This window comes from Sciurus carolinensis, chromosome 4 (genome assembly GCF_902686445.1).
Source record: "Sciurus carolinensis chromosome 4, mSciCar1.2, whole genome shotgun sequence".
Lineage (NCBI taxonomy): Eukaryota > Metazoa > Chordata > Mammalia > Rodentia > Sciuridae > Sciurus > Sciurus carolinensis.
In genome coordinates, this window is record NC_062216.1 from 171,627,550 (window position 1) to 171,643,686 (window position 16,137).

The following is a 16,137-nucleotide window of genomic DNA, read 5'->3' on the forward strand; positions in this document are numbered from 1 at the left end:
ATTCGCATTTCATATTTTCTGTACTTTTTCTCTTCCTGCATAGCTGATTAGCTTGGGAAGATTGTCAAAAATTTAAATTCCCATTAGATCATGACTATAAGAACACATAGCAGGAAAGCGTATTTTAACTCTTCATTTGGTATAAAGTGGCAGTTAAACCAAACTTCTGAGGAAAACTGGCACTACGTTTACAAGGACAAACAGTCCTTGAGGTAAGAGAACCTTAGCCCAGGACACAGGGATTCCACTCCAGGTACATGCTGTGAAAACACGTGCACACTGCACAGCAGCTCTGCCCACAAAATCCAAAACGTGGAAACAATTCCAACATCCACTAAATAATGAGAGGGTCATAGGAATGGGCTCTGTCCCCACACGGGCCACCACTGGGCCATAAAAATGGATGGAGCACTGACCTGAGTTACAGCATGGTGACCTCAAAAGCCCACTGAATGGAAGAGCCAGACACAAAAGACCTCATGCTGTGTGTGTCCAGCTGTGCGAGCCTGCGGTCCTAACCAGTTCAAAAAGTAACCAGATGAAAAGTCATGTAGCTGTCCCCAGCAGCAGGTAGGAGAAACTGGGAGGAACTTCAACGAGCTCAGGGCTTCTTTTTAAATTAGGTGGGGTGACAGTTGCACAAGTGTGGACGGAGTAAAAGCCCTGATTTATACGTGTAAAAAGATGACTTTTGTGATATGTAAATTACATCTTAACAAAGCCTGACTGGAATGTAGAGGGCAGTAACAGGAGCCAAGAAAACGGTCCACGTGGGCCCTTTGTGAAACCCTAGGCGGGAACAGAGGTGGAGCATTCACACAGGGGAAAAGAAAAGCTCGGACATCCTTCTCCCTCCCTATGTTCCTGAGTTACTCAGTCCTAAAGTCGTCAGACGGGGCAGAGAGAAGTGGTGTCTGCCCTGCTGGGGAGCCACGGTCCAGAGGAGGACATGGGGCGAGGGGCACAGCACCGTGAGAGAAGGGCAGCGGCCATGGGGAGCGCTTGGGAGTGAGGGATGAGCCACCCCAGGGAGGGTGATGTACTCAGGATGACAAAAGCCAAGTGTCTGCTCTGTGAGAAGGCAGGACTGCCGTGGAAGGGAGAACGCAGAGGGTCCCGGGGTGTCGGGTGGAAGCTGGCGTTGGTGGCGTGAACTCTGGGTTTTCAACATACAGAGAAAGACCGACCCAGACCAAACGCGGACGTGAGCGCATGTATGTACTTGGAGACGAATGCACCCCAGCACTCTGCCACTGAGCGGCCAGCGACAGCAGCATCCCTGGGGCACGGGGGGCCCAGGGCCCAGATCCTGGCTCCACAGGCTCCACACTGTCCCCCTGCACTCAGAGGAGCCAGAGCCCCATGGAGAAGATGAGCGATTCTAGGACCCAAGTGAGGGGAGCAGAGAGGAGCCCAGAACGTCTCAGAAAACAGAAGCACTCAAGGAACAATGGGGTCAAGAGTTCACAGAAACCAGAAAGAAGGGTCCTCTGGACAAATTAAGTATGATCTAAACATGAAAATAATCACAGTAATGCACCCATAACTCCTGCACTAAGAAATCTTGAATTCCTGCAAATATATAAACAACAAATACATAAGCTGATGTCAGACGAGCAACGGAATACTTACTTATTCCAAAGTTACTCTCTCAAAATATTAAGCCCCCAGTGCATGCCTTGGAGAAGCCTGGCCAACTGCCACCTTCACCCGGTGGTCAAGGTGAACTTGAGCAGGGATGGGCGGAACCGCACCACAGGCAGCCGGGCCATGCCCTGGGAAGAACACAGCCCAAGACCCAGACTGCGTCCCATCCTGGGAAACACCCATGAACTCAGGCTGAGGGGTTCTGCGTAACGGTGCTCTGCAGTCCTCAAAACTCGACTCCCAGACAAGGACTTGAAAGCAGCTATTTCAATTATGTTCAATCAGTTAAGAGAAATATGCTCACAATGGAAGGAAAATAGGAAATTAAGCAAGTACAGAGAGATTATAAAAAGGAACAAAAAGGAAATTCTAGAATGTCTAAAGTTAACACACAATGTCTAAAATTAAAAATTCACAGACTGGGCTTAATAAGCAGAATGGAAGGGATAAGAAAGTGTCTGTGGATCGAGGACAGATCAATAGACATTATCCAATCTGAAAAACAGAAGGAAATACTTTAGAAAATAAAGAAAGCCTCAGGAGACAGTGAGACAATATCAAACGCCCATGAGAGGGAAGTGGGGCATAAAACACACATGAGGAAATACAGCTGAACAATCTCCCAGTTCAGAGGAAGACAAAACTAAAGGGAAGAGAAAAGCCTGGAACAACAACATGGTGTACACAGAAGAGACAACAGACCTGTCCGTGTTTAAAAGGAAAAAGTCAGTCCCTGAGGTGAGGCTTCACGCCATCCCCGGGTGCTCAGGAACGAACCGGCCCTGGGGAGGGTGCACGGGGAGTCCAAATGAGACAGGCCTGTCAGTACTGTGAAAGGGCACGCAACCAGATGGACCAGGAATGAAAGAAAGGAGGAGAAAAATGCACAGCTCTGTGTGTGTGTGTGTGTGCGCGCACATGCCTGGGGGCTTGGGGGTGCAAAGTCAGCTGCCAAGTTGGAAGGAAGCTGCCACTGTTCCAGCCCAAGTCTTCCACTCTTAGAATGGCGATACTGAGCCTTCCATGCTTATCTTGAGCGTGTTTGATTCCTACTGCATTTCAAGTTCCTTTTTTAGGGGCCCCGAGGGCATGGATCACTGAATTTTACTCTTTCCAAACCTGGTAGGGTGGGCTATTGGTGGACCCAAGGGCCCTGGTCCTCTACATCCTGCCCAAGTCCGCCCTGCTGCCAACCCTTCACTGGCTCCCTATAGCCTCCAGGACACACGTCCAGCTCTCACAAAGCTCTTCTCCAGGCTGGCCCTTGAGCCACACGGATCCATACCCTTGACTTCTGCTATTAACAACTCCACCCAGTTCCCTGAATGAACAAGCAGGCTGACGCAGGCACCCACACCTTCCCACAGCCCCTCAGGTAGAGACAGCTCTCCTCCCTCCAGCTCCCAAATGCCCTGGACGGGCCCCTGCCCAGCCTTGCCAACACTCTCCAGGTCTCACTGGCCAAGAGCAGCTCAAAGGTAGGGCGCGTGTGTAACTGCCAGCACCCTCGTGTCTGGCATTGGCTACAGTATTTATTAGATGCTCCATGACTTGTGGTGCAAGAACAAATGCCAAAACACTCAGTTCCAAAATGTAGGTTGGCCAAAGACTTTTTTGTAGAAGCTTTTACATAAGAAAGAAAGAAAGTGGCTGACACACTGCTACATCCAAAATGTGACCAAGCAAATGTTGGTCATGGCCATCCAACTGGTCTCAGCTTAATTAAGTGAACTGTGAAAAATTAACACAATTTCAAGTGCTCATGGGACAGTGGGGGGGGAAATGTCAGAACAGGCCGTGCGTCCCCCCACCCCTGATCTGCAGCAGCTTCTCTAGAAGCCGCTCGCTCTACGTAGCCACGTCGCACCATACCTGGGCCAGCACGTTTTGAAACTGCTCCCTGGTGAGCGGCAGCAGGAAGGCCGCGATGGTTCTCCTCAGCTCACTCTTGGACACAGTCAGGTTCTGACCAGTGTCAAGCAGCTGAAAGGCTTTTTTCAATTCATCTCTCTTATCGGTAATTTTTTGAAATAAAATCCGTTTAACATCTAAGAAGGACAGTATTGGATTTGCAACAGTTGTGGCTACAAAAGAGATACAGCTATTTGTTAAACGTTTTTAAAGCTAACATTCTAAATAAAAACTACTGCACTATTCAAACAACACCCAACAGTAGTTCTACTATATTTAGGTTTACAAGTCTAACCATTTGATGGCTCGTAATGAAAAATCTCGTCATTTTTCACCTCTGAAGTCAGTCAATAAAGAATAACAGTAATGATGTTAGTAAGACAAAAAAAGAAAGGCAAAGATACTCCACAAAGGACAGAAGGTGTTGGGGGATCGGTGTCAAAGAAACAAAGAGAAGTCAGGGATGACTCCTTAGCACTGGCTTGAGGTCCCACAGCAACTGGCTGGATGGGAAGGCAGGGGGCTGGCTGCCGTGGGCAAGGCGCAAGCAGAAAGTCATCCAAGCAACCGGACACGTGACCGGGGGCTTGGTGGGGATGGAGCCAGGTGACCACTTCAGGAGAGGACAGACTGGAGAAAAGGAGTAAGCACCAAGCCAGAGGGGCAAGGAGCTGAAGTCCCCCACGAGACTCCCAGGATGTGCAGGAACGCAGGAGGGACCACGCTTCCCTTTCCACTCGGAACATCACTTCTGCTCTCCAAGCAGCTGGTTCACACAGAGCAGCGCACAGTGTGACATACCATTCCCCTACACCCAGCAGTGATGCTGGGGGAACCCTCCTATTAATGTACCCCTCCATCCTGAAATCTTTCTTTAGATTTTGCATGTATATTCTTAGCTGCTTTCCAAGAAGCCCAACTTTGCACTTAATAATTATAATTTTAAAGTAGCAGAAAATATTTACTTGAAACTTTGAAATTATGTGAAGGAAAACTTGTTATTTCATATGTCTAATGCATGAAAATGAAAGCAGTAACCAAACCCGCATAACATGCTAGTGGGAGTGTAAATTGATGTCATCTTTCTGGAGGGCAATTTGACAAAATTTCTACATCCGTTTAGGATCTAGAAAGTCACAACAGACTGTCATTCTCACCCTAACAATGAGAGCAAGCAGAATAAGCTAAAAATATATATGGTTCAAAAACCCATCAGAGATTTCAGAATGCAAAGAAGCTATATTCCAGAAAGAATAAGCCACCCCTCAGTTACCCAGCGGATAACATCTTCTAACCCTGCAGGGCAGACAAGGGAAGAAAACAACCCAGTGTTGAGTGGTCACATGTGAACTGGTTGGTGGATTAGAATTGCAGGGCTGGGGTCAAGTGCACACCTGAGGCTGGCATGTGGCAGGAGAGCTGCAATATATACCTCAAGGCCCACAGGGATGTGTACAAGGCAGCTGTAAACCAGAGGCCAAGTAGAGGAAAAAGCTGAATCTCTGAAGCACACGGGACCTTCACTGAGTGAACATCAGTAGCCTGCTACCTGCGAAGGCAGGACCACAGGGTGGACAGAAATCTCCTGACATGTGAAAGCAAGGTCATGGCTGGTGAGCAAAGAGAACTCCCAAGAACCCATTCCTCCCCATGCCCCAAAATAGTAGGTAGGCTGAGAAGTAGGAGATTTTCCCCAACACATCAAGCTGGCAGATGGGCTGTAAAACACAGCAATCTCTGGAGTCTCACCAGTGTTCAGATCTCAGGCTTGTTAAATGGAAGAAGGTGAAACCAGGCATGACCTAAATCCAAATAAAACTGCAACAGAAGTGAGACAGTTGAGCATAGGGATCATACTGAGCCTGCCCCCTCACTGAAGGCCTGAGAGGAGAAAAGTCATTTCTTTCTATCTCTACTGCATTTACACAAATGTCTGGCATTGTCTTTCAGACAAATGAACAAGAAAACATAAACTAGTCAAGAGCAAAAACAGTCACCAGAAAAAGACCCACAGACAAAACAAACACAGAAAGGATCAGTTATTTATGGATAAGCAATATGTTAAGGAGATTAAAGGAAAAAGTTGAAAATATGTGATCTTATGGGAGGTTTCAGTATAGAAATGGAAACTCTTTTTAAAGATTGTGTGAAAATATTAGAAATTAGGAAGTCAGGATCAGATGTGCAGGAATCACACATGCTTTGCTTAGTAGTAAACTGCACATGGTAGAAGAAAGAATTGATGGATGTAAAACCAAGTTCACTTAAATAATTCCAAATGAATTACAAAGATAGCAACATTTTAAAAAGAAACAGGTATTAACATTAATTTAACTAACACAGCATGTTATACAAGTTATGCAGGTACACATCTACAAATCTGTGGACACGTGTGCAGAAAGAGCAGCCCGACTGACTGCGGACAGTGCCTCGGAAGAGTGGTGTGGGGAGAGATTCGCTTCCATCTGTCTAGCACCGCACTGTCTGGGCTCAGATCCTGATCCATCCACTTAAGTGCTATTTAACTTTTAGGAAAGCGGCTTAATCAATCCATGTGTCAGTTTCCCCACAAAGGAAATCATCACAGATACACCTTAATTTGTGGAGTTACTATGGTAATTAAACAGCATGCAAAACCCTTGACCCCATCTGGTATGCAGAGGTGATTTTAACTGCTTGGGTTTCTATTTGCCTATGATACTCACTTGAAGAAGAAGGTCTGAACATATTTTGGAAACCATTCTTTGAATATACTCTGCCAGGTGAAGAATGGGGTCTTGAGTATGTGCATTTTCTGGGGTGAGGATACAAAGTTTGCCAATTTGGTATAACCGCCATTTTGTTCATTAAATCCCTGTGACATAAAAGAGAACAAGTTACATTGTCTTAAAGCATGAATTATAAATGTGACCACTTCCTATCTATGCCCTTTCTGAAAGGTCAGCTGGAGAGTATAAAAATGCTGCTGGTCATGATCTGCTTGCTGCCATTTCAAAGGCTATTCTTAAGGTGAACACAAAATCGTGATTTTTAACTCCTTGTTTTTAGCAGATTCAATAAGCTTCAAAAATGGAAATATACTTTTTGAGAGCGACGCAGTTAAGGGTGCAGTGGAGCCCTGTGCCACCCACTTCTGCTCCTGACTCACCGCTGTTCTCTCTAGCCAAGGAACAAGTCGGTCAGGAGGCCACACCACAGCCATGGCATTTAAAGACACTGGAAAGACACCCGTGGAAACAGAGGTGGCGATTCATCGAATTAGAATCACCCTCACCAGCCGCAACATGAACTTGCTCGAGAAAGTGTGTGCTGACTTGATCAGAGGTGCAAAGGAGAAGAATCTCAAAGTGAAAGGACCTGTTCGCATGCCTACTAAGACTTTGAGAATCACTACAAGAAAAACACCTGTGATGAAGGTTCCAAGACATGGGATCATTTCCAGATGAGAATCCACAAGCGACTCATCAATTTGCACAGTCCTTCTGAGATTGTTAAACAGATTACTTCCATCAGTATTGAGGCAGGAGTGGAGGTTGAAGTCACCATTACAGATGCCTAAGTCAACTGTTTTAATAAATTGATTATCAGTTGTTAAAAAAAATGGAAATATATATAGGACAACCGCTGACTGACTTCCTCAGCAGTCACGGACAACTCTCGGGTTCTCTGAGTTCTCATGAAGCGTTCGCTGCAAGTGAAGACACAGTCAGAGGCACAGCTGGGATAACAGCAGCAGAACAGGTGAAGTAAGGACTCTGAAAGCCCTCTGCCTCATAGATAAATGAGAACTCGCAAACGCTGTCAGAAGCCATTTTTTTCAGAATGTTGGAAATGAACCAAAAGCTCAGAGCAATCTGGGAGCATGTATTCATGAAAAATAATGGCTATGTCTCAGTGTGAAGAGCAGGTGTGGTATTTAACTACTTCCGTTCTCCCATTTCCCACCCACCCCTAACACTGAGGCTCTTCCTTGAAAACACAGCCCGCAATCAAGTGACGACTCATCTGCCTCTCGGTCACTGATGGGGACTAGAACTTCTTCATGGCCCCATTACCAGAAAATTACCATTATCTGGCCTGATAGTTCCCCAAAAGACCACACTCACAAGGCTGTCTTTATTTAACCTGATTCACATCTTGCCCAGTGAAAACACCTTATTGCAAAGAGGCAGTTGATAGAAAAACAGGAAGCAGCTGTTATTTTAAATCACAGCTGCCTGAATGGGTGTCCAATGGAGAAAATAATCAGCTAATCAAAAGGTTTAAATGGAAAAACTGGGGAATGAGATGTCTATTAAGGACTTTGAAAAACTCCCTGGTATCTTGGAATTCTAGGTGGCCACCCACATGCACAGGTCTGTGAGCATTCCTAGGGACACTAGACCATTACGCTCAGGAAAGATCTAAGAAAGCCCTAACTCTCACCTCTGGCAAAAGCAGGAAGTGAAGGCTAAGGCAGAGTTGTAAATTGTCTGACTGGGTTGGAAAAAATGCTCCAATGCACACAAAGAGCCCCTTGGCAAAAATTGGGATATATTATTCCTAGGGACTTATGGAAATTTCTCTCCAACCATGAGCTGACTACTAAGCTAATCAGAGACTTCGATAGCCATACATAAATGAATACAAACTTCAAAGAGTAAGTTGAGAAAGTTACTAAACAAATGAACAACAAACAATAATAACAGTAAAACATGGAAAGTGGTGAGGATATAATTTCCATAAATGCCACATTATATTATTTAAAATTTCAAAGTTTTGGTTTGTTTTGTTTTTGTGGTGCTGGGGATGGAAAGGGCCTCAAGCATGCTAGGCAAACACCGTTAGCACTGTTAGCATTAAGCCTTCTAACTGCATCCCCAGTCCTAAAATGTCAAGTTTTCAACAGAAATTTATGCAATATGCAAAGAAACAAGAAAATATGGTCCAGATACAGTTGTCAAAAGTGTCGAAGGTGCCAAAAACATACATTAAAGAAAAGACAGTCTTTTTAACAAATGGTGCTGGGAAAACTGATGATTATCCATATGCAGAAGAATGAGACTACACCCTTATCTCTCACCCTATGCAACAGACAACTCAAAATGGATCAAAGACCTCAGAATTAAACCAGAAACTATACAATTCCTAGAAGAAAACACAGGGTTAACACTCTAGCATAGAGGCACAGGCAATGACTTTCTCAATAGACCCCTAAAGCTCAGTAAATAATGCCAAGAGTTAATAAATGGGATGGAAAAAGCTTCTGCACAGAAAAGAAAACAATTAGGAATGTGAAGAGAGAACCTACAGAATGGGAGAAAATCTTTGATAGCTGCTCTTCTGACAGAGGAATAACGTCCAAAATATATAAACTCAAAAAACTTAACACCAAGGAAACAAGTAACCCAATTAACAAATAGGCAAATGAACTAAACAGACACTTCTCAAAAGGAGAAATAGATGATCAATAAACATACGAAAAAAAGTTAACAACATTAACCATTACAGAAATGCAAACCAAAATCACCCTGACATTCCATCTCACTCCAGTCAGAATGGCAGTCATCGAGAATACAAACAATAATAAATGCTGGAGAGGATGTGGGGAACAAGGAACACTTCCACACTGTTGGGATCGTAAATTAGTGAGATCACTATGGAAACCAGTGTGGAGGTTCCTCAAAAAGGCTAGGAATGGAACCACCATTTGACCCACTATCTCACTCCTTGATCCTAAAGAATCAAAGTCAGCATACTCTAATGATACATGCACACCCATGTTACAGCAGCACAATTCACAATAGCCAAACTGTGGAACCAGCCTATCCATGAACAGATGAATGAATAAAGAAAATGTGGTCTACAAAACAGACATGTAGACCAATAATACAGACTAGAAGACAGAGACAAATCCACATAAATAAAGTTATCTCATAATAGACAAAGGCACCAAAAACACATATTGGAGAAAACATAGCCCCTTCAACAAATGGTGCTGAGAAAACTGGAAATCCATATGTAGTAAAATGAAATTAAACCCCTATCTCTCACGGTGCACAAAACACAACTCAAAGTGGATCAAGGATCTGGGCATTAGACCAGAGATCCTGCACCTACTAGAAGAAAAAGTAGGCCCAAATCTACATAACGTTGGCTTAGGGAACTGAATTCCTTAATAAGATTCCTAAAGCACAAGAAGTAAAATCAAGAATCAACAAATGGGACAGTAATCAAACTAAAAAGCTTCTTCACAGCAAAAGAAACAATCAAGAATATGAAGACAGAGCCTTTGGAGTAGGAGAAAATCTTTGCCATCTGCACCTCAGATAGAGCATTAATCTACAAGATGTGTAAAAAAACTCAAAAAACTTAACACACACACAAAAAACAAATAACCTAATCAATAAATGGGCAAAAGCACTTCAGAGAAGAAACACGATCAGTCAATAAACATGAAAAAATGGTCAACATTTCTAGCAGTTAGAGAAATACAAATTAAAACTACACTGAGATTTCATCTCACTTCAGTCAGAATAGCAATTTTCAAGAATATGGCAACAATAAATGTTGGCAAGGATGTGGGGGGAAAGGTACATTCATACATTGCTGGTGGAACTGCAAACTGGTGCAACCACTCTGAAAACCAGTATGGTGACTCCTATAAAACTTGGAATGGAACCACCATTTGACCTAGTTATGTATCTCCTTGGTCAGTATAGACCCAAAGGACTTAAAATCAGCATACTATGGTGATGCTGCCACATCAATATTTATAGCAACCCAATTCACAATAGCCAAACTATGGAACCAAATTAGATGCCCTTCAACAGATGATAGATAAAGAAAATGTGGTATATATACACAATGAAATATTAGTCAGTCATAAAGAGAAATGAAATCATGGTATTTGCCAGTAAATGAATGGAACTGGAGACTATTATGCTAAGTGAAATAAGTCAATCCCCAAAAAACAAAGCCTGAATGTTCTCTCTGACATGTGGATGCTAACTCACAATAAGTGGGGTAGGGGTTAGAAAAGGATAGAAGTACTTTGGCTTAGACAAAGGAGAATGAAGGGAGGGGAGAGGGAATAAAAATAGGAAAGACAGTAGAATGCATCAGACATAACTTTCCTATGTTCAAATATGAAAACATGACCAATGTAATTCCACATCATGTACAGCCAGAGGAAAGAGAAGTTGTGCTCCATGTATACCATTATGTTAAGCCAAATTCAAAGGTCAAGGGTCATATTTTGTTTCTCACATGTGGAAGTTAGAGAGGAAAAAGGAAAAGGAAGATGTGAGGGAGTCTCATGAATATTGAAGGGAGATCAGTAGAATAGAGGAAAAGGGCCAGGGGGAGGGAGGTGAGGGAGAAGGGAAATTTGGGGAAATAATGTTGGTCAAAGCATAGTTACATTGTATGTGTGTATGAGTATATAACAGTAAATCCCACCATTATGTATGAATATAATTACCAATAAAATATGGGAAAAAGTAAGTATGGACCATACAGAAATCATAAAAATAAGAAAAGAGTACAGGAAAATATTTTTAAAGTGTTGAAAGAAAAATAACCAACCTAGAATTCTGTATCCAGAAAAAATATTCTTCTGGGTGAGATATGAGGTTAGTTCTCAATAACCAGTAATGTCTGTGATACTTTGTTCTGGAAAACTTTAAGGAAGATTGAAGACAGAAACAACCTTGGTGATTTTAATTTCCTTATGAACTAGATGCCATTGTAAGCTATTCAAGAAATAACAAGAATTGCTGTCCTGAACATCTCTGGCCCATAACCGTTTAAGAGTCCCTCAAGTCAATATTTGCAATCTAGTCCTCAATACTTACTAATAGGTGACATTGGCTGAGACTTTCCTCATCTACAAAAATGGAAGAAAGGCATTTACCTTATTAAAAAAAATCCTTCCAAAGTGAATAATAATAATACTAACTTCTCAGTTAAATAAAAATTCAGAAAATTTGTCACCAGCAGACATGCTTACAAAATATGTTAAAAGAAATTCTTCAGAAAGAAGGAAAAATGATATAGATCAGAAAGTCAAATCTGTAGAAAGAAAGGAAAAGCATTAGAGAAAGAATAAATGAAGGTAAAACATATATGCACCCAAGGACATAGTCCCAATATCCATGAAACAAAACTAACAAAATTGAAAGGAGAAATAGACACTTTACAATAATAGTTGGAGACTTCAATACCTTCTTTTAATAATGTGTGGAATAATTAGAAGATGATGGAGAAAATAGAGTATTCATTTGAACAACCCTAAAAATCAACTGGACCTAACAGACATCTAAAGAACATATCCACCCACCAAAAGAAAACACATTCTTCTCAAATACACATGGAACATTCTCCAGGATAGACCATATGCTAGAACATAAAACAAGCCCAAATTTAAAAGGATTGAAATCATCAAATATGTTCTCAAACCGCACTGGAATGAAATCAGAAATCAATAACAGAAGGAAATTACATAATTCACAAATATGTGGAAGTGAGGCAACATGCTCCTAAATAACCAATGGGTCAAAGAAAAAAATGACAAAAGAAATAAGAAAATACTTTCAGATAGGTGAAAATGAAGACAGCATGTCAAAATTTATGGGATGCTGCTAAAGCAAAGCTGAGAAGGAAATTTATAGATGTAAATGCCTATATTCAAAAAAGAAAATTTCAAATAAATAAATGAAGCTTCTTCCTTAAGAAACTAGAAAATAACAATAAACTAAACCCAAAGTAAGAAGAATGAAAAAATAACAAAGATTAGAGCAGAAATATATGAAACTAAGAACAGAAAAGCAATAGAGAAAGTCAACAAAACAAAAAGTAGTTATTTGAGAGTAATGGCAAAATTGACAACTTTTTAGCTAGACTGGCCAAGAAAAAATATTTTAAAAATCCAAACTATTAAAATCAGAGATGAAAGGGGGATGTAACTACTGACCTCAAAGACGTAAGGATTATAAAGGGATACTATCAATAATCGTATGCCAACCAATTAAGTAACCTAGATGAATTGGGAAAATTCTCTGAAAGACACAAGTTCGTGAAACTGACTAAAAGAAGAAACAGAAAATCTGAATAGATTTGAGAAAAAGAGAGTGAATTAATAACCAAAACACTTCCTGCAAAAAAAAAAAAAAATGTCCAGGATCAGATGGGTTCACTAGTATATTCTATCAAATATTTAAAGAATAATTAAAATCAACTTGTCACAAACTTCTTAAAAGAGGAATAGGAGGAGGAAGGCTGGAGGCGCAGCACTTGCCTAGCATGTGAGAAGCCCTGGGCTGAATCTTCAGTGTGCAGGAGGAGGAATGGGAGGAGAGGCAGAGGGAGAGGAAGGAGAGGAGGAGGAGGAGCAGGAACCCATCCTAGCACATTCCATAAGGCCAGGATTGTCCCAACACCAAAAACAGACAATGCCACCAGAAGAAATGAAAGCCAAAGACTCATATCCTGTATGACTGTGTGTAAAATTCTCAACAAAAGTCTACAATCTGGATTCAGCAACATATAAAGTGGGATTTATCTCAGTAAGGAAAAAGTGGTGGAACATACAAGAATCAATCAATGTAATATACCATATTAACAGAAACAGAAGATACAAGCACAACCATCTCAACCAATACAGAAAGGGAATTTCACAAAATGCCATACCCTTTTATGGTTCTAAGAAGCAGCAGAGTCAGGCAGCAAGGTGCACACCTGTAATCCCAGCAACTGGAGAGGCTGAGGCAGGAGGATCCCAAGCTCAAGATCAGCCTCAAACTTAGAGAGAACCTGTCTCAGAATTTAAAAAAAAAAAAAAAAATCTTTAAATGACTCAGGATGTCTGTAACACAGTGGTAGAGAGCCCCTTGGTTCCATCCCCAGGACCATAAACAAATAAATAAATAACTCTACAAACGAGGGATGGAAGAGAACTTCTTCACCTAATAAGTGACATCCAGTAAAATTCACAGATAATATCAGACTTAATGATGAAGGACTAAAAATTTATCCTAAGATGAGAAATAGGACAAGGTATCTACTCTCACCATTTGTATTTGACATTGCATCCTAGACAGGGAAATAGGCAAGATAAAGAACTACAAAGCATCCATATTAGAGTCAAAGAAATAAAACCATTTCTGTTTTCAAGTGACATGATTGTATATGTAAGAAATCCAAAGCACAACAGACACACACACACATGCACAGGTGTGCACGTATACACTGTTAGAACTAATAAACCCAGTAATGTTGCAGGATAAAAGATTAATATGCAAAATAAATTGTATTTCTATACACCAACAATGAAAATCTGAACTCCAATTTCAGTATTATCAAAAGCTGTGCTTGTGGCTAGTGGTAAAGTGCCTGCCTAGCATACGCAAAAGACTCAGGGCTCAATTCCACAATTTTATCAAGAAGAATAAAAACACTTAGGAACAAATTTAACAAACAAGTGTAAGATACATGCACAGAAAACTAAGAAATATTGTGGGAAGAACTAACAAGACCTGAATAAACGGAAAGACATCTCATGTTCATGGTAAGATGATGATACTGCTCAAATTGACCTACAGAGTCAACTCAACACTTCTATTCTCAAAATCTCAACTGCCTTTTGTGTAGAAATTGACAAGTTGATCCTAAAATTCATATAAAGATTCAAGCGATTCAGAATAGCCAAAAACAATCTTGAGAAATGAAGTGAAGTCTGAGTACTTAAACTTCCTGATTTCAAAACTTAATGCAAAGAACAGTAATTAAGACAGTGCAGTGCTGGCATAAGGATCGACACAGATGAACAGAACAGAATTGAGTCTAGAAATAAACCCTTACATTTATCTATTAACTGATTTGACAAGGATGCCAAGACCACTCAATGGAAAAATAATGGTCTTTTCAACAAATGGTGTTGGGATAATGGATCTCCACATGCAAAAGGATGACAGTGTACCCCTACCTCACACCATATGTAAAAATTAACTCAAAATAGATCAAAGATCTAAATTTAAGAACTAAAACTACAAAATTCTTCAAAAGACAACAGGCATAAATCTTTGTGACTTCAGATTAGACAATGATATCTTCAAGATGACATCCAAACATAAGCAACTAAAAAAGAAATAGATGATTTGGCCATCATCAACATTAGAAAGTTCTGTGTTTTAAAGGAGACTATCAAGAAAATGAAAAGACAACCCACAGAATGGAAGAAATTTTTTGCTAACCGTATGTCTCATATGGATTTAATATCTAAGAATATACTAAGAACTCTTAATATATTAAGTAATAGCAAGAATGTAAAGCTGTTGGAATCCTCATACATTACTGGTAGAATGTAAAATGGTACAGCTGTTTTGGAATATCATTTGAAAGTAGCTCAAAAAGTTAAATATAGAGTTACCATATGGTCAAGCAAGTCCACTCCCAGGTATATATGCAAGGGAATTGAAAACATATGTCCACACAAAAACGTGTACATCAATATTCATAGCAGCATTGTTTACAATAGCCAAGAAGTGCAAACAACTCATCAACTGATGAGTGGACAAGTGGTATATCTTTCAATGAATTGCTATTCAGCAGTTAAAAGGAATGAAGTACTTATTCACACTGCAGGGCTGGTAATCCTAAAAACACTGTGCTAAGGCAAACCCAGAAGGCCATACTGTATCATCCCATTTATATGAAATGTCCATACTGGGCAAACCAACAGGACAGGAAGCAGAGCAGTGGGTGGGGGTGAGACTGCTAATAGGTACAGGGTTTCCTTCTGAGATGGACTAGGTAGTGGTAATGGTTATATAACCATGTGAAATACTAAAAATTACTAGATTGTACACTTCAAAAGAACGTATTTTATGGTATATAAATTACATTGTAACTAGGAAAGAGGAGGAAGAGGAGGGAAAAGGAGAAGGGAGAGAAATAGCAGAGCAGCACTGGGTGGGCCAAAGAAAAGCTGCCCTTGGGGCACCTATGGCCAGCAATGCCCTTTTGATAACTTTTGAAGTCACATGTTGACCTGGCAGTTATGCAGATTCTGATTAAAAGACCTGCAAGAACCCAGGGCCAAAGCACCACCTTCTTTAGAAGGCTGCCGGGGGCCACAGGGAACTCTCTTTACTGTCCACCTTCTGGGTCCCACCTGGGCTCAAAAGAGCTAATGCAGCAATGCCCTACCCAGAGCAGGTCGATGCTCAGTGGTCATCATATTGTCACGTGCACTTGGGATGTTTTAACTCACTCTGCCAGACTGGTACACAACAAGTTGGCTTATTAGTGTTTCAGAAAATCAGGAGAAATTTAGCCTGACTCATTCCTTTCTGAACACTGATAGCCAATGAGCAAGAAGCAAAATTCCCCCTTAGTTCATGTGAATCAAGAAGCTCTAGTTTAATACAGAAGTCTTACAGCATAATTGTCTGATGCTCACTTGGCTAACCTACTCGGCAAAACAAAACAAAAAAACAAGACAAGATTTCCCTGCTGTGCTTAACATGTCAATACAAGTAGGTGACTAACATTCAAAAACAGATGTGTGGCAATATATGAGTATACAGAATAAGATTAGAT

General features: G+C 41.1%; 1 protein-coding gene across 3 annotated transcripts in view; it reads right to left on the minus strand.

Moving 5' to 3' along the window:
- Positions 1-16,137, minus strand: part of Efcab6 (EF-hand calcium binding domain 6) — a 218,837-nt gene that overhangs the window by 188,006 nt on the left and 14,694 nt on the right. For 2 of the 3 annotated variants that reach the window (XM_047549258.1, XM_047549257.1), the window contains exons 4-5: positions 6,264-6,412; positions 3,520-3,731 (exon numbers count right to left, since the gene is read on the minus strand). In XM_047549258.1, the coding sequence (XP_047405214.1) occupies positions 3,520-3,731; positions 6,264-6,412 (361 nt within the window). The remainder of the gene's footprint in view (positions 1-3,519; positions 3,732-6,263; positions 6,413-16,137) is intronic. The other variant, XM_047549259.1, reaches the window with a different exon arrangement.